A 19429-nucleotide genomic window follows, 5' to 3' on the forward strand; every position below is an offset into this window, starting at 1 on the left:
GCTACCAGCTGCTTTACGACTGCCCAAGATCCAATATCAAGATCTCAAGGACACCCTCATCACGAAAATCCATTACCTCCCCAAAGAACTTGAATATCACTTCATGGACACAAAAGAGGAGTACCGAGCGCTTTCGCAGTACGCACCAGATCACTTCGAAAGGAGAAAGGTGTTAATTGCCATACATCGAGACTGACAGTACAGTATCATAAACAAATCGCATAAGACAGAGAATCCACACTCCTGGAAAAGAAAAAGGGAAAAACAAGAAAGGAAGGCGAAGAACAAGAAAGGAGGGCAAAGAACAAGAAAGGAAGGGGAAGAAAAGAGAATGAAGGGGAAAGAAGAAAAGAGAGGAAAAGAAAAGAAGAAGTAGGAAAGGGTTTGCCCTATGAGCGTCCTAACCTGAATTAAGTGGACAAGAATAGAGAGAACAAACCGTAGCTTAGCTGCTAAAAGCCTTACAGCGGCTTTTCCCCCTTCACCATTAAACCCTACTTCCCGGGGACGCTATTCTCTCGTCCTCACCGCCATTTCTACTCTGGTGGGGCAGACACATGCCCCACTGAAACTTTGGGCCGGCTACCCGGTTGGCCCCATACTTCTATTTTTCTCCCTCCAGTCTTCAGCCTCCCACCTCTCTATCTCCATGCTAGCGAAGCCCCACACATCTAAATTTAAACACATCCAAAATATCTTTCCCATGTTCCGGCTTATCAATTCAACAACATCAATCCCATGATTGATGGTGGTATGTATATGCACGTTGTGTGTATATACAGAGGGTACTAGGAAAGTTTTGCAATACAGCTTTGTTATTTAATTTTTTCAAAGTAATTTCCTCTACATTCAATACACCTCTCCATCCTCCGAAACCAATCTTTAAACCAGTTCTGCCAAGTTTCACTAGGGAGTAAAGCACACTCGTTGTCCCAAGCCCGTAGAAGGTCCTCATCACTGGAAAACCGCCTCCCTTTTAGCTTCATTTTCACATGCGGGAACAGTGCAAAGTCACAGGGAGCAAGGTCTGGACTGTAGGGAGGGTGCTCGAGAAGTTTCAGTCCTGTCGTGGTCAAATATTCGGTGCAGGCTTTGGCGCGGTGAGCTGCAGCATTTTCGTGATGGAGGTACCAGGTGTCCATTCTTGACTTTGGCTGCAGGTTCTTCATAGATCCAATGACTTTAGGCAGGCATTGTTCAGTATACCACTTAGCTGTGACTGTCTTCTGCGTGTGCAAAACGACACGTTCCACAATTCCACTCGATTTGAAAAATACAGCTATCATTTTCTTCTTTACAGATCGGGATTTTCTGACAATTACGGGTGTGTCGTCATCATCAAAGACCCAAACTTTGTTTTGAGCCTTGGTCGGCAGATCGTAATAGTACAGCCAAGTCTCGTCACCTGTCACGATGTTGATCACATAGCGAGATTGTCCCTTATCAAACTTTTTTAACATCTCCCGGCACCAAGTCACACGTCGTGTCATCTGCTCTTCAGTCAGTTGATGCGGCACCCAGAGAGAACAAAGTTTCTTCACGTGCAAATGATCTTGCAGAATCGAACGAATTGCTGGTGCATTTAGGCCCAAAGTATCCTCTATCTGTTGGTAGGTCACTCGCCTGTTTTCGTCAAGCATTTTCCTCACAGCAGTAACGTTTTCCTCCGTAACTGACGTTCGTGGCCTTCCCGGCCTCTCCGAATCCTCCAGAGTGAAATTTCCCCTTTGGAATTCTCTATACCACCTGAATATCGTTGTACGATGTGGACAATCATCATCTAGTGCAAGAGTCATTTCTTCTAAGCACTGGTCTATGGTTAAGCCACGCACGAAATTATACCGCAACTGTCCTTATCTCATTTCGTGACCACGATGCCATCGCAAGCACTTTACACTCTCACTACTAATGAATAACTGACCCCGTCGACTTGGCGCAGCGGCTACTATGCATGTATGAACATGTCTCAACATGCAGCAACAAGCAGCTTCCTGTGATTCATTGTTGCGTCATATTGCAAAACTTTCCTAGTACCCTTTGTACGTAGCTCAAGTTTATGGGTTAAGTAAGGTGTATTTACACCGATACTATATAGTGCATTATCAAAACCCATAAGGATTATGCCTAGTGCATTTCGTTTTCAAAATACATGGCTAATTATTACATATCCGATGGAATTTCTCATATATCTATTTGTAAAGTTAGTTTGTACATTGGATACCTAATACATTTATACAGGTTAAACGATTTGTGCTGATTAATTAAAAAATTTGATATAAGATTTATTGTTAGATAATGTAAATTTGACTTTACGGGTATAATGGATAAACACGCCGTGTTGTCGATACAATTTCAGTCATAGGGGTCTCTTCCATCGCTTTTTAGTGAACGTGCTTGTACCGAATTGGTTGTAGCGCTGTTTCCTGGTGACGCTATTTTGTATATGTTATTTATTGTAAATTATATATTTTTTTAGATGGACCGTGTTTATGTTTCCTGAAAAACTGAAAATCGAGTCTGGCAGAATTTTAAAAATGCTAAAATTTTTACCAAGGTTTGATGCATAAGTATCACTAACAGAATTAAGAGAATTAAGTAAAAGTGAGTTGTACGATTCTAGTCATGACAGTTTTACCAAATATGTAAAATAAGTAAAACTTAGCATGTTTCTAAAGTGTACAGTTCAGTGATAAAGAGTTGGTGATTCTTGGGGTCAAAAATCTTTTAAGTAAGAAACTTTTAAGTCAGAAAGCAAAGAAACTGCAGTATATTTTTTTAGAATCTTTAACCGTATACATTGCTCATTTTTATTTATTTATTTATTTTTTTGTCAATTATGATTGTTTAATCATTTTTAGACATGTTAGCATTATCATTAGTTGAGGCATATGATGCAAGTGAGCAAGCTTATACAGCATCAGCCAAAAGAAAAAAAAAAAAACAACTTCCCATTTTGCCCATCCGATCATTCCAAATGTTTGTCTAGTTCATCCTTAAATTTATTTAAACCATCAACTTTCACAACAACAGATGGAAGTCTGTTTTAGCAATCAACTACCTGCTAGCTAAAGACAAACTTCCACACATCTATTCTACAACTGTCTTTCCTCAGCTTGAATCTATGCCCCCTCAGGTTCTTAGTCCAAGCAAGCAGAAATATCCCATCAGCATTGAGCCTGCTCAAACCATTCAAAGCCTTATACACTTCAATCAGATCACCTTTCAGGTGCCTAGTGTCCAGGTGCTGCAACTTGCAGAACTTAAGCCTTTCTTTGTAAACGTACCCCTTTGTTCCTTTCACCAATCTTGTTGCCGTTCTCTGTACTCTTTCTAGCAACTCTACATCCTTTCTAAAATGAGGCCTCCAGACCTGTACTCAAGCTGTGGCATGACCATTGTCTTATACAAAGGGATAATTAACTCCTTGTCTCTGCTAGCAAAATTCCTATATATCATTGACAAAACTTCATGACCTGCTATGACCACCCATCTGCACTTCTCAGAGAACCTAGCTGACTGCACAATTACCCCTGGGTCTTTTTCATTCTCCACCTCCCTGAGTAGTGCCACACAGTTGGTGTATTTCTCTTGGGTTACTGCTATCCTTATGCAATACTTTGCATTAGTCAATGTTAAACTTCAGTTGCCACTTCTCAGCCCATCTGCCTAACTTTTCTAGATCCTGTTGCAGTAGCATACTGTCATTAACAACCCTGCCAACCTTTGTATCATCTGCAAACTTGGACATTAAGTCTGATATACCTTCATCGATATCATTGATAAATACACAAACAACAATGGGCCCAGCAGCGAACCCTTGGGTACTCCACCAATAATATTAGTCCACGTAGAGCAGTTCATTTCCCCATTCATTTCCCCTTTCTGACGTCTCCCATTCAACCATCCCTTTATCCATTGCACATGAACTTGCCCTTAATGCCACACTGCTCCAATTTGTACACCAGTCTTCCATGTGCAACAGTATCAAAAGCTTTCCTGAAATCCAGGTATATGATATCAAAATTATTTTTTTGCACCCAGTTACTTTGTGACCATATCATAGTATCCAATTAAATTGGTTAGTTACTGCAGTCTTTTATCTAGGTGATCCTGTATCACTTTTTTAGCTTCAGAATTTCTATCCATTTATCTGTCCTCATGAAATTGTGTCTGGCTTTTTTTTTTTTTTTGGAAACATTTCTTTTAGTTAAAATCAGACAAATATCAGTCTAACAATTTTAGCTATTTATTGTATCTTTTAATCTCAGGTTATTTAGTATTAGTGTATTAACAGTGGAAAATGATGTAAGGAAGAAAGCTTCATCACCCAAAAAAAAAACTATCCAGATCATCTGTCCATATAATTTGCCTAATCCTTTATTGAAATTGCCTATTTCCATAACACCACATGAAAGTTTTTCTACAATCAACTTGTTTTGGCTGAAAGCAAATTCTCTCACATCTGAAACTTTTATGCTCCCCTTATTAGTATTATTGTGAGTAGTGGCAAGTAATGCAAGAAAGTGGCAAATAATGCAAATTATACACCATCACAAAAAAAAAAAAAAAAAAAAAACCACTACCCAGCTCATCTGTTCTGTCTCTTTATGTGTATTATATGAGAAAGGGTAACAATACCATCGGCATTTAGTTCAGTCAACCCATTCAAACCCTTAAACACCTTGCTCATATCTCCTTGCAGCTGCCTAGTTTTCAAATGCTGCAGTTTGAAGAACTGAAGCTTTTCTTGTTAAGAGTACCCTTTTGTTCCCCTCACTAATCTTATTGTCCTTTCTGCATCCATTCTGAAAGATCTACATCATTCCTCAAATGAAGCTACTCCAAATATGGCCGTTAGGCCATATTTGGAGTAGTTATATTGCCTTCTACAATGGAATAATCACCTCCTTGTTTCTGTTGATAAATTTCCTGTATACCATTGACAAAACTCCATGAGCTGCCCTAGCAGCCTCTCTGCACTGCTAAGGAAACTTCCTCTCAGATTGTACACTTACCCCAAAAATCTCTTTTGTACCACTTTGAGTGTGGTACCACTTGATTGGTAGGTTAATCTGGATTACTGTGCCCATATGCAGCACTTTGTATTTATCAATGTTAAACCTCAATTTGCACTTCTCAGCCCACCTGCCTAATTTTCTTGGTGTTACTGAAGTAGCATGTCATGATTCTTGTCATTGCTACCCTGACAACCTTTGTATCATCTGTAAACCCAAACAATATGTCTTAAAGTTAAACTTCTCCATTATAAGACATTCTGATTTTACGGCCTACTCTGTTTGTCTGCATAGTTGTTTTATGTTCCCATCACAGTCATTTGGCCTGTAACACACTACTCATTTTTGCTTTCCTGTTGTGGGAAAGCAAAAATGAGAAGTTATACAAGAAGTTACGTCATGTTGTGTACACCAAACTGACTTAGCATTGCACTGGTGACACTGATCAACTGAGCACACTGCCTTAAATTCTGTGCTTTTTAACCAAAAGCATAACCCCCCCTCCACTTGTGTTCTCTGTTCCTTCTTTTTACATTGTGCTGATCACATTCAAATTATGCATCCCTTATGTCTGAGCAGTACCACATTTTTAATATCCTTATAATGCCTGCATTTGTACCTGATTTTCCTTTTAGTGACACATATTCCATGTATTCCCAAGTTTTCTGAGCAGTGCAGACAGTCTGCAAGAGTAGCTCATGGTGTCTTGTCAATGATATAAAGGAATTTTTCTAGCAGGGATAAGGAGGTGATTATCCTCTTGTATCAGGTAATGGTCAGGCTTGAGTACTGTATACAGGCCTGGAAGCCTCATTTTCAGAAGGATGTAGAGCTGCTGGAACGAGTACAGAGAAGGGCAACAAGATTAGTGAATAAAACAAAGGGTTGCTTTTACGAAGAAAGGTTTAAGTTTTGCAAATTACAGCGTCTGGAGACTAGGCACCTGCGAGGGGATCTGATTGAGGTGTACAAGGCCTTGAATGGTTTCAGCAGGCTCAATGTTGATGGGATTCTTCCTCTTGCTCAGAATAATCGCCTGAGAGGGCATAAATTCAAATTGAGGAAAGACAGTAGTAGGATAGATGTGCGGAATTTTGCCTTTAGCCAGCTGATGGTTGGTTGCAAGAACAACTTCCATCTGTCATTGTAGAAGTTGATAGCTTAAATAGATTCAAAGCAGAACTAGACAAACATTTGGAGCAAGTGGATAGGTGGGACTGAGTCAAAAGCTTTTGACTCAGTCCCACATGAGCGGTTGCTTTATAAGCTGGAACATGTTGGAATCACTGGGAAAATCCTTAGATGGGTAGCAGGATGGCATCAGGGCAGGAGGCAGAGAGTTGTGATAAATGGCTATTCCTCAGATTGGGTTGATGTAAGAAGTGGGATTCCCCCAAGGATCAGTATTAGTTGGTAACATCATCAGTTGGTCCCACTGTATAGAATTTAAATACTGTCTCAGACCATCATAGTCGCCTTTACGAAAGCAAAAACCCTTCCCTTTACCCATGATGGTAGTTACCTCTTCGAGTAAATCCCACTTCAGCACACTCTGATCGCTGCTACCTGGTGGTTCCTTTATCTGCAGATTCTTCAGCATGAAGAATCACTACTGATAATCAGAACAAAAGTATTACTCCCTCTAGTTGCCTCCCGAACATGCTGATGTAGAAAACAATCATCCAATAAATCCACAAAAGCCTTGCTAGTGTGTGAGTGACCAGCCCACAAATTCCAGTCAATATCTTGGAAATTAAAATCCCCCATTATAAGACTCCAATTTACTGGCCCACTCTATTTCCCTGTACAGTTTCTTATTATACTCATCAGAGTCATTAGGCCTATAGCACACTCCTACTCTCAATTTTGATCTCCCAATGCTTATGTCACACCAAACTGACTCGACACTGCACTGTCCAGAGATGTCAACTAGCTTCGCTTCCTTGGATTTTGTGTTTCTTAACTTATAGCATAACCCCTCTTCCCTTCCTGTCCTGTCTATCCTTTCTGTACACATTGTACTCCCCAAATTCCAGTTCTGCATTCCTTATATTTGTGACACCATGTCTCTGATATCCCAACAATATCTGCCTTTGATGTTTTGAGCAATACCTCAAATTCATCAAATTTATTATTTACCAAACTCCTAGCATTGGTGTACACGCAAGTATACATGCAACTGTTCCTATTCTTAGCTACCCTAACACAACCCATGTGTTTACTTGTACCGCAATGACTCCCAGCAGTCTCTGAAATATCCTGCATCTTGTTTTCCAGGCTGCTGCTCATTCCAACAGAATGTCTTCAACATGTATTTCCAAAATAATACAACTTTTGTCAGTACTGTAATATTTGTTCTGAAGTTAGTTCTTTTATCCAACAGAATTGCCAAACTCTTCAATAAATTTCTCAGTTTCTTCTTTGACAGAAAGTTTATCTTCACTTATAAGAATAAAGGGGGAACTTTTTTTTTTTTTTTTTTTTTTATGAGAACCCCAAACACGAGAGGTATTATAACCTATAGTACTTAGTACCGTGCTTGGGTTGGAGGTTGAGAAGATGAAAGAAGATATTTGTTGATATTGGACTTGAACTTCTGTAGATTGTAATTTTCAGGAAATACGTATGAAGGAAGGTTGTTCCAGAAAACGGCAGCTGAATGAATAAATGAGGAAGATGAAAAGTTGGTTCTGTGGGTTTGAAGTTGGACAGTAAATGGATGTTGGCTGGTGGCGGCACGTGTTCGGACTGTTTTGAAAGAGAGAGCGGGAATTATAGAAGCCAATTCAGAAGAACAGTGCCCATGGAAGTATCTGTAGAAGAGGCAAGCAGCAGAAACAGTGCGTCTATGAGAAAGCGAGTGGAGAGACTCTGTTAGAGATGAATCATTAATTAACCTAACTGCCCTCTTCTGAAAGGAATCAAGAAGCCTGAGAGAGGTTTTGGGGGCACCACCCCAGATGTGGGAACAATATTCCATGGCAGGGCGGATTTGCGATTTATACAGAGTGAGCAGCTGTTTGGGAGAAAAGTAACGCCGAGAGCGAAAGAGAAAACCAAGTTTTTTAGATGCAGAGGAAGCAATATTTGTAATGTGCTTGTGCCAAGAGAGATTAGAAGTCAGGGTAATCCCCAAAAGAGATATATCATTTTGCCTAGAAATCGGAGTGTCACTAAAGATAAGCATAGGAGCAGAAGAATCCTTTTTGTGAGATATAAGACAAGATTTAGTTTTAGAAGGGTTGAAATCAACTAAGTTGTCTTTGCCCCACTGGAGAATTACCTGAAGATCGGCATTTAAGGAATTGGCAGCAGATTTTCGAGAACTTGAAGCTGATTGAGCTGGACAAGGTTTCTCAAAATGGAAAGTTGAATGCAATGTGCTATCAACGGCAAAACTATGGATAGGATTTCCAGTCAATGGAAGAAGGTCATTGATATACAAGAGGAAAAGAGTGGGGGAAAGAACTGAACCTTGGGGGACACCGGCATTAGTGGAGAAGTTAGAAGACAGAGAACCATCTACCATCACCCTCAGTGAGCGATCAGAGAGAAAACTGGATAACCAATTACTAAAAACAGTTGGCAAACCATAAGATGGAAGCTTGTTTAGATGACCTTTATGCCAAACACGATCAAAAGCCTTTGAGATGTCAAGAGCAACTACTTGTGTTTCACCGAACCTTTCCATTGAATTAGTCCATAAATGGGTAACATAAGCCAGAATATCACCAGTGGATCGACACTGACGGAATCCATACTGGCGATCGTTGATCAGACGGAAGGTTTCTAGGTAGTTTAAGAGTTGGCGGTTAATTGATTTCTCCATTACTTTAGAAAGAGTAGAAGTAATTGCAATGGGACGATAATTGGATGGGAGGGATTTGTCACCCTTTTTAGGAACTGGCTAGATATGAGCAAATTTCCAAGCAGAAGGAAAAACACCTTTGGAATAAGAAAGTGAAAAAAGGCGGCAAAGAATAATAGTAAGTTCAGGAGCACAGATTTTGAGAACAAGTGGAGAAATACCATCAGGACCTGGAGCTTTCTTAGCATCAAGATTCATCAAAATCCTTCTGATATCCTTTTGACGGAAGACCACAGGAGGCATTGAATGGAACGTGTTAGGAATGGTGGGAGGTGTTTTACCAAGATCATTAATACATGAGCTCGAAGAAAAATGGGATGCTAGCAGGTCAGCTTTATCCTTGGCTGAAGTGACAACAGAACCATCTGGTTTGGACAGAGGTGGGAGCAGAGATGGGCAAAAGTTGCGGCCAATAGCTTTGGCAAGAGACCAGAATGCTCGGCTACCATTAGGGCAAGAAGCAAGTTTTCTACTCTTAGCCTGTTCAAACTCTAGTTTGGACTGATTAATAACTGCTTTACAATTGTTGCGAGCTTTGGTGTAGGCAGAAAATGAAACTGAAGAATTAGAAACAAGCCAATTACGATATGCAACGTTCTTCTCTTGGACAGCCTTAGCACATTTATTGGAAAACCAAGGTTTAGATAAAGGACAAGATTTTAAAGTGGATTTGGGATAAAGGATTCCATTCCTGGAAGAATAATTTCACTGACACGATCTGAGCAAATGTTGACATCAGAAGTTTTGAAACAGTAATCAGACCAAGGAAAAGAAGAAAAGAAGTCTCGCAGGTCATCCCATTTTGCATTCTTGTAATGCCAAACAATACGAGGTTCGGAATAGCCATGAGATAAATGTTCCATTGGAGAAGAGACAATCACCAAATTGTGATCTGAAGTGCCTAAAGGACCTCTCACTTCAACCTTGTACTTAGAAGGGTTTGTGAGAAAAAGGTCAAGCGTATTGGCTGTATGATTAGGATTGTCCGGTATTCTTGTAGGTAAATGAACAATCTGTGCTAGGTCATTAGTAATTGCAAAAGCCTCAGCATCTCGACCTGCTGTGTCGGTGTGACTAGAAAACGGAAGCCAGCTGGAGTTGTGAACGTTAAAATCACCAAGGAAAATTACCTCACTGTTAGGAAAGTTGGACTGGAGAAAGTCAAGTTGCAAAGAGAGGAAGTCAAAGAGCTCCAAGTGATTAGTGGAGTTGGGAGAACGGTAGAGACAATAGATGAATTTTACACAATGAGGTAGAGAGATTTTAAGCCAGAGAAGATCAAAGAGAGGAGATTCCAAATTGCCAAATCTTTGACAGGGAATATCAGAACGGACATATGCACAAGTACCACCTTTGAGGCGAAAGGAATCATACAGCAAATAATTTGGACATCTGAGATGAGCAGTAGTTGAATCAACTGATAACTGAGATTCAGTCAGAAAAAGTACATGGTGTTTGGAAGACTGCAAGTGGAAATGGACATCGTTGAGATTAGAATTGAGACCACGTATACTTGTGAAATGAATTAGGAAGTTCTTGGGAGGTTTAGACCTTTTCGCAGATAAGCTTGCTCTATTATTTTGACAATTCATGGTGTATTCAATAGTAAGAAAAAGTGGGTGGGACATGCTGTATGAAGTAATGAAATTTTTGGATATGGCGTACATGTGGTAAGAATATACCCAGATCCTTGACATAACGTGGCCTTGACAATGCTCCCCGCATACACACTACTCGGACTCCCTCCAGTCACTATCTGGCAGAGTAGAGGTAGCAAGATTATACACTAGCTGATCCGGAAGCTTCCTAGAGAGTTACCAATAGGTTCAGTCCGGTGTACTAACTAGCGGCCGGCCTGCGAATACCATTTTAGAGCTGTACCCTCGAAATGTAAGGAATATTGGATCTCGCCACTACATTCATCATAACCTCAAAAATCATCAATCATACTGCATGATGGAAGAGATAGGGAAGGGTTGGCCAGAACTTAGCTCTAGAGACTAAACATGGGTTCCACCACTTCAAGCCTCCAATAAGCAAAGTGGTGGTATTTCACCGGTTGATGAGAGTCATCTACCACCTAGTACTGCCTGGTAACATAGAGGGGCGGCGTTCCTCCATGTGGTGTGGGCGCCACACCTCAACCCCTGCTTACGTTGGTTCACACCTGGGTGGTCACCCACCATGTACTTGTGCATGAAGGTTATACCCAGGATTACTAACAGTCCTACCATCGTGAAGGTGCAAGCAGAGGATTTGGCTGTCATAGACCGTCCGGACTTCACCGAAATTGTATCCACTTTGACTTGAGTGTCACCCGAATATCAGTTCCATCAACGTTTTAGACTCCCAGGTAGCAAGAACAGCATGTCTGGCATATCTGAGAGAATGTCTGTGACAACCTCAAGGACCAACTATGCCCTTCCCTTGAAATTTGGGAGCCACTGTGAATAGTCACATTCAGTTGGTATGAAATAATTTTGCTTGTTCAGAGTGCACTTGCACTGAGATAACTTCCCTTTGACATAGGTGTAACTACTTATTAGAGCCACAACAAGATCTTCACAGTTTCCTTTTTTTTTATTTTTAAAAACTTCCATTGTGTTGGCACATGGCCAACACAATGAAGAGTTAACGTGCTTGGATTGAATCTTTGTAAAACTGAATCATGGTACAAACTGGCACTATGGAGATGCAAAAGAAGGTCAGTTCATTTCTCTACAGTGTTATAATGCCATTTTTAAAATGTGACTGTTACTGCATTAGTACTGAATCATGATCATACAATTATGGTCTGGTCCATGATTTATAAACTATCTTTATGGTCTACCATAAAGATGGTTCACCAGACCATCTTTATGTGAGACCAGAGGTTCCCAATTTTTCACATTGCCCTTAAAGTGGCTCAAGGTGCTCCTGGGCCAAAAGAAATACCTAACACAGTGGTATTTCAATGATCACCTCAGTGTATATACACTGAGGTGATCACCTCAGTGTATATACAATGATCACCTCAGTGTATATACACTGAGCTGATCATTGAATTATGACCACCTACCTAATACTTCGTAGGTCCTCCTTTTGCCCTCAGTACAGCAGCTGTCTTACACGGCATTGATTCAAAAAGATGTCGGAAGCGTTCAAGAAGTATGGCCAACCAAGCTGTGTGTAATGCAGGTATGCAGGTGATTCGTGTATCCAAATGCCTGATATGCCTTTCCATAGTGTCCCACAAGTGCTCTATGGGATTGATCGGTGGAGTTCAGAGGCCAGTCGATATGTTGGAAGTCAGAACTGTGTTCCTCAAATCATTCCTGCACATCAAATGCCCGATGGCTCGTGCATTGTCATCTTAGAAGATACCATCGGCATTCTTGAAAGTGTAACATATCAGGGTGTACCAGTCAGCAAGCAGTTGATGATAGCAGAGACCACTGATACGTTGTTCTACATGCACCAGGGGTCCAAGTTCCTGCCAGTGAAACATGCCCCACACCATACAACCGCCTCCACCAGCCTGCACTTTTGATACCATGCATGATGGATTAAGAGCCTTATGTTGTTGATGCCAAATCCGTACACGACTATTCACGGTGTGGAGTAAATAATGTGACTCATCCGACCAGCACACCTTCTTCCAGTCTTATATCATCCAACTTGCATGCTCTTTACACCAGGCAAGTCTTTTACGCCAGTGGACTTTGGTTAGGAGAGAATGTCGTAGGGGTCGTCTGCTGGTATAGCCCATACATGCGAACGTGCAATGCATAGTCATGCCAGATATTGTTCTGGTTTAGCCCATGTTGTGTTGGGTAGTCAACTCTTGAACAGTGCTGCACCTGTTCACCTGTACGAGTCATCGGACTGGGCGCTCACCTCTTACATCAACCTTTTGGTGACTTTTGCCGTTGGGTCGTTTGACTAATTTGATGTCAGTTCTGGTACACTTTAACAACGGCAGCTCTCAAACACTCCACCAGTTCAGCCGTTTGCGGATTCGAGGCACCAGCTCGTCGAACTCCCACTATCTGTCCTTTATCAAAATCCTGTGAATCCTTCCTTTTACCCATCAAGCTCGGAATTTTACTACCTACTGAACCACTGACACCTTATCTATGCTACGTAGGTAGATTAACTGCGCACTCTCGTACCTCATGTGGTCAATGGGTCACATTCAGTTTTTATAGGGGTGGTCATAAATCGGTGATCACTCAGTGTATAATATTTTTAAAAAATGTTATATGATAGTTATTATAATAATAATATTATAAACTAAATTACAATTCGTAAAACAAAATATATATACTTATATAATAATTTTATTCTAATTAATCAATTAAAACATCTGTAATTGATGTTTATTTATATAAATAAACATCAGTTATAGATCACTACAAAATTAAAAAGATACAGTACAGTGAATATCGTACAACTTCTTATAATGAAATAAACATATAAATTTCAAAAAAAAAAAAAAAAAAAAATTAAGTAACTTAAACCCAAATTACATGGTACCTCTGGTATGTTGCTGGGGTACTCTGGTTGAAAACCACTGTGCTAGACCATAGCCAGATAACAGAATAAGGCTAGAGATGTTGAAGTGCTAAAAGTAATAGTTGAGTAATTCTTGCACATACAATATCTATAGCCCCTACTAGTTTCTTTGCCATCCTAGAGAAGTTGTCAATTGTTATTGATATTTATGAACTTGATACTGTAAATTGATTACTTATTTATGGATTTTTGTAAATCTGTGTATTAACTGCCATTAATTTTTTATGTATATTTTTGTAGGCCACCATGTCACAGTACCATAATTTAGATGAAGACGTCGTTAGTAAACTGTTTACCGAAGGAGGAACTTTGGTGTTTTTAAATGTACCCGCAGGTACAGAATTTGGTATTGATATGAATGTATTTAATGTTGGAGAAAGATTCCATGGGGTAAAGATGATACCACCAGGTTTACATTTTATTTTCTATAGTGCAGTAAGCAAGGAAGGCCAAACTGCTCCAAGAACCGGATTTTTCTATGTATTCTCATCACGTGAGATTTTAGTGAAGAAATGGGATCAAAAAAATGAAAGTAAGTTTTTTTTATATAGGATTAATCATTTTTATTTTTATTCAGATTAGCAGAATGGTGTGTAGAGGAACTAGCCTATGGGGGTGTGAATCGCATACCCAATTGCTGACCAGACAGGATTGTGATTCAGTGTTTGCTTTATCTGAATGGAAATATTTCTTCTAAGTTGGTAGTCTCTGGGCACAGTAGTGATGTGTTAAGAGGGATTCTCCAACTTTCCCTTTGAAAATGCAGGATATTTTTAAATAAAATGCATATATACATATATACACACACTTTAGTTTTCTATACACACACACACACATTTGAGTTTAGTTGCACCACACTGTCAGTCTTGGCAAATTTGCTGCTTTTTAAACTACTTGAAAACCTTTTTACTGATGTGCATGATTAAATTTGAACTGGCAAAAGAGAGAGAACATCTCAGAATGTATTTCTGATTGTTTTTTGTGTGTACTCACTATTTTTGTCCTGATACTTTTATTTCAGTTCATTGTGTTTACATGTCTGTTTTCAAGTTAATGACATAATTGCTTATATAATTCTGATCAGAATTATTATTTGAAATAAGAAATCATTTTCCAAACAACCAAAAAACTACCATCAGGCAGTTTGATTTTGCAAATAATTCTGTAATAAATAACACTATTTGAAAAATAGTTGTTTGTAAAAACAACTCTGAGAAACCACAAGGCATTATTTGCTGGCATTATTTGAAAATTATCAAGTCAATTTTCCAGATGGTCACCCATGTAATCATGCACCAAGGTAGAGATGTTATCTGTAATTCAGTTTTTGAATTGAGGGGAGAAAACCTGCTGAAATTTATTGTAGAATATTGGCTGAGTGTGGTGAAGTGTGCATGAGGCAGTGGAAAGTCTGTGAGTGAATGAGTAAGTTTTAAGAATGGTATCAAAAATGTTGAGTATTATCCTTAACCAGAGCAAATATATTGTCATGATAAAAGAAGTCACGATGGAAGCATTCTTATAAGGAAAGTTTCAGATTACTATTGAAGAAATTGTCACAGCATGCAAGATTAGGATTTGTTTAGTATATACCAGGGGTGAGCAGCATTTTAAATGACAGGCCAAATAAAATGTCTGTGAGGTACATGTGAGTGTGAGCCAATTTTTCTACCTTTCTTTGTTTATATGGTGTAGCCATCCTAATAAAAAATGTATAACCTTTAATAAACATATTCATAGATAAAAAAAATTAAATTGAAAATTATTATAATTTCAAAGATTTTATAAAACCTTAATAATCTTAGATTTTCAATTATGCATTGTGAAAGGTTTCAGTAAATACCTTCATAAAAATAAAATGGTAAATCCTCTCCAGATTATTTACTTTTATCCATTGATTATTCACTGACATTTACAGTTGAAATGATACACTTGCACTGCAATCACATTCTGCAGAGCCTTGAGTCCGGGAACCACTACTGACTGTGTGCAAGTCTATGCCTGCTTACCAGCATTGCCAGAAGCTACTCTTGCTTACTGTTTGGCAACACTGCTGCTTACTTGAGTCGTGATATATGGCACAAATTCAAATGATTCATTAGATATCTCACTATCAAAATGTTAAAAACAATTTAATTAATAATAGCAAATATAATAAAAATTACAGTAAACATAATTTCTTGATATATATTCTTTGATGGGCTGTTTATCATATGTATTTTGAAAATTACCATGGCCGAATTGTACACGTTCGTGGGCCTGAGTTGACCCACGGGCTGGGGTTGCTCAACCCTTTCTATATACTATTGTTAATGAGGAGTTGCATCTTCAAAAAGTGTGTGCTTAATGGATTCCTTGGTTTTTAACACCAGAATTGAAGGAATGACAACTTAATGTGTATTCTTGGATGGTACAACTGCAAAAGAGATGCTCTCTTACAATATATAATAACTAGAGATAAATCCCTTGTGTACTATCACATGCTGATAAGAAAATTTTCAAGTTCAGAATGGCACCAAATAAGGTCCCTGCTAAACCAAATAAGGTCCATACTCAAGTCAGATGAGGAAATGTTACTTGCTATATTCTGGGATCATAAGGAGTGATTCTGGAATGTTATTTGGAGAGAGGGGAAACAGTGACAAATGTGTTTCTGAACCAGCAATTCAAAATAAATGTCATTCGATATCCTCAAGTGTGTGTCTGCAGCATGATAACACCTGTCCTTAAATCACCCAGTCTACAGTGAATCAGATACAGGAGATGAAGTTTCATCTTATCCTGTAAGACTAGACTTAGCTGCACTAAAAGACACTCAGTGGATGTCACTTTCTCATTTGATGAAGAAGCCAAGATCTTTGGTCTTGGCTTCTTCATCATATTTGGTGTTGAATGGCTTCAACACCAAACACAAAGCTTCTCTTAAGGGATCCTGGCTTTAGTGCACCATTGCATGGAGAGTGTGTCTCAAATTGAATGAGGACTATATTAAAGATTGACATGCATAGTTTTCTTCTTATTTGTGAAATACAACTTTTTGTTTAACTTTTGCAGTTATGAATGACCTTTGTACATTGCCTCTTGGAGATGATATGTGCCTCGTGTACAATATCATGTCTTTGTACATTAACACCATCTGTTAGGTACATATTGCATGATAATTTTTTTATTTATATATTATTAAGGTGAATGTGTGTGCGAGTTTTATATCCCACAGATTCTCCAGAATTGATTTCTGGTGGAAAATCATTCAATCTGCAGATTTTTTCTTTAAAAAAAAAAAAAAAAAAAAAAAAATTATGCACGAAAAGAAAGTTGTTCACTGATATCATCTGGATAAGTAAGACCAGCCAATAAAACAAAATCAGTCAAAACACGTGTGATTTACAGACATGGTTTACAGACACCTTGTGGCCTTAGTTTCCTCTGTGCAAATTAAAAACAACTCTTGTTTGTATTTATCCATACATTTTGGAAGTACTTTAAAAAAAAAAATAAATAAATATATATATATATATATATATATATATATATATATAGCATTGTTTTATGAATCAGTAATTTATTTGGTGCTTTACAAACACATTAATACTGATTCTTTCTTGTACAGATGTTTTACAGAAAATTTCTTCTCTGTTTCTCCACCGTTTGCTAACTTGAATATTGTACCTTCACAGTCACTAGTCATAGAACAAAAGATTTTCATTTAGTTCACACAATAACATTTTGTTTTATGACTGGACTCTTTATAATCAAGAGGATTAAATCAGGTTTCTTCAAGTTTAACCTGAGCATTACATGTCTGGCCAAGAAGTGCAGCATTTTTTTCTCCATGTCCTACCATGATGAGAAATGTTATAAGTCATGAATAGTGATATTTTATTAGAAATTAAATCATTGCATGACTTCTCTTTGGATTTTTACCTATGTATTCAAGGATAATATTTTTCAGTTGATCATTTGCAAAACTTTTTGCTGGGTTATTACTGAACTTTTGCTCTTACCAAACTATAAATTTCTGTCTGTGTTTGTGAACAAATAGTTGCAAAAAAAATCTGTAATATATGTGTTTAGATATATCTGAAGAAGCAACTACAGAAGAGGAAGAAGAAAGAATAAAGAGTAATCTGCAGGGAATGGATAAATATTTAGGGGCATTTCCATATGACACTTGGAAAACTTGGTTGGGATTAACTGACTATATAACTGGTAAGGTGTTTCTTATATTTCTGCTTTAAAAGCCTTGTAACATTTTATTTTACCTCTGTTTAATTCATCATGATTATAGTTTTTGCTTAGATTTTTATTTTTACTAGGAATGAATAGTGGCAAATGATGCAAGAAAGCAAGCTTATATAGCATCAGCAAAAAAAAAAATACACACTACACCCATTCATACCATCCAAGGATTTGTATGGTTCTTCCTTGAATTTATTCCAACCATCCGCTTCCACAACAGATGGAAGCCTGTTCTAACAATCAACCACCTGCTGACTGATGGCAAACTTGTCCTGCAACCATTCTTCCTCAACTTGAATTTACACCCCTTCATGTGTGTAGTCTCAGCAAGAGGAAGTATGCCAATAACATTCAGCTTATTCAGTCCATTGTTCCTAGTCTCCAGACACTACAATTTGCAGAACTGAATAGGTAAAAGTACCCTTTTGTTCCCTTCGCCAATCTGGTTGCCCGTCTCTGCACCTGTTCCAGCAGATCTATATCCTTCCTACAGTAAGGCCTCCAGACCTTGATAGAGTACTGAAGATGCAGTGTAACCATGCTTTGTACAAAAGAATAATCACTGCCTTATCCCTGCCAGCAAAGTTCCAGTATATCATGGACAAAACCCTATGAGCTGTTATAGCAGCAATGTATATTGCTCAGAGAACTATATATCTGACTGCACAATTATTTACTCCTATGTATTTTTTCATTTTCCACTAGGCTAAGTGTATACCACATAGTTGATATGTTAATCTGGGATTACTGCTACCTATTTGCAGTACCTTACATTTGTCATTGTTAAACTTCAACTGTCATTTCTCGGCCCATCTGCATATTTTTCAAGATCTTGTTGCAGTAACTCATCCTGATTACTGTTAACCACCCTGCCAACCTTTGTATCATATGCAAACTTAGACATTAAGTAATAGCTATACAGTGCAAGGAAGCCCAGTGCAGCAAAAGAGACTTTGCTGCACTGGCCACTAAAAAAAAAAAAAAACACGAGTCGATAAATACAAATAAAAGAAAATGCAATCTAGTCTAAACCTCTTCCCATGTAATATGAATTTATGCCCACGAGTTCTGGAATTCTCTGTAATTGGGAAAACTAAATGAATCTCCATTCATTTTACTAACCCCTCTCAGAGGCTTATAAACCTCCTCAAAAACCAGGTCACCTCTGAGGTGCCTGGTTGTGAATCTCTGTTGCCCACATATTCAGTCTTTCCTCATATGGTTGCCCTTTTCCTGATCTCACCATGCAAGATGCCCATCTTTGGACCCTTTCAAGAAGTTCAATATCTTTTTTCAAGACTGGGTCTCCATACTTGAACACAGTATTCTAAATGTGGTCTTACGATTGCCTTATGTGGTCTCACTCCATTCTTTACAGAATAATGTTCGATAAATCATCAATAGAGCACTGTGGGCTTTCCTGGCTGTGTGTTTACACTGCTCAGAAAACTTTATATCTGCCCATATTATAACTCCCAGATCTCAGATCTCTTTCCGCTACTGTTTTTAATTCAACCCCATCAATTGTGTAATTTATTTTGGAGTTTGCATTTTTCTGCATTAAAACAAAGCTACCACTTTTCTGGCCATTCTTGCAGCCTGTTCAAGTCATCCTGAAGGATTGCTGCTTGTTACTGATCATTAACTACTCTACCGATCTTTATGTCATCTGCAAATTTTGGCATCAAGCCTTTTATCTAATCATTTGTTGATGTCATTTATAAAAATCAGAAATGATAGTGGTCCAAGAACC

General features: G+C 38.5%; 1 protein-coding gene across 1 annotated transcript in view; it reads left to right on the forward strand.

The window, feature by feature from the left end:
• The first annotated feature begins 2499 nt into the window (after positions 1 to 2499).
• Positions 2500 to 19429, forward strand: part of LOC150080236 (protein AAR2 homolog) — a 34613-nt gene continuing 17683 nt past the window's right edge. The window contains exons 1-3 of the mRNA XM_090380662.1: positions 2500 to 2601; positions 13678 to 13969; positions 17512 to 17646. Of these exons, the coding sequence (XP_090236788.1) occupies positions 13684 to 13969; positions 17512 to 17646 (421 nt within the window). The 5' untranslated portion in view covers positions 2500 to 2601; positions 13678 to 13683. The remainder of the gene's footprint in view (positions 2602 to 13677; positions 13970 to 17511; positions 17647 to 19429) is intronic.

The sequence above is a fragment of the Mastigoproctus giganteus genome, chromosome 9, assembly GCF_048544385.1.
Source record: "Mastigoproctus giganteus isolate SK-2022 chromosome 9, ASM4854438v1, whole genome shotgun sequence".
NCBI classification, from domain to species: domain Eukaryota; kingdom Metazoa; phylum Arthropoda; class Arachnida; order Uropygi; family Thelyphonidae; genus Mastigoproctus; species Mastigoproctus giganteus.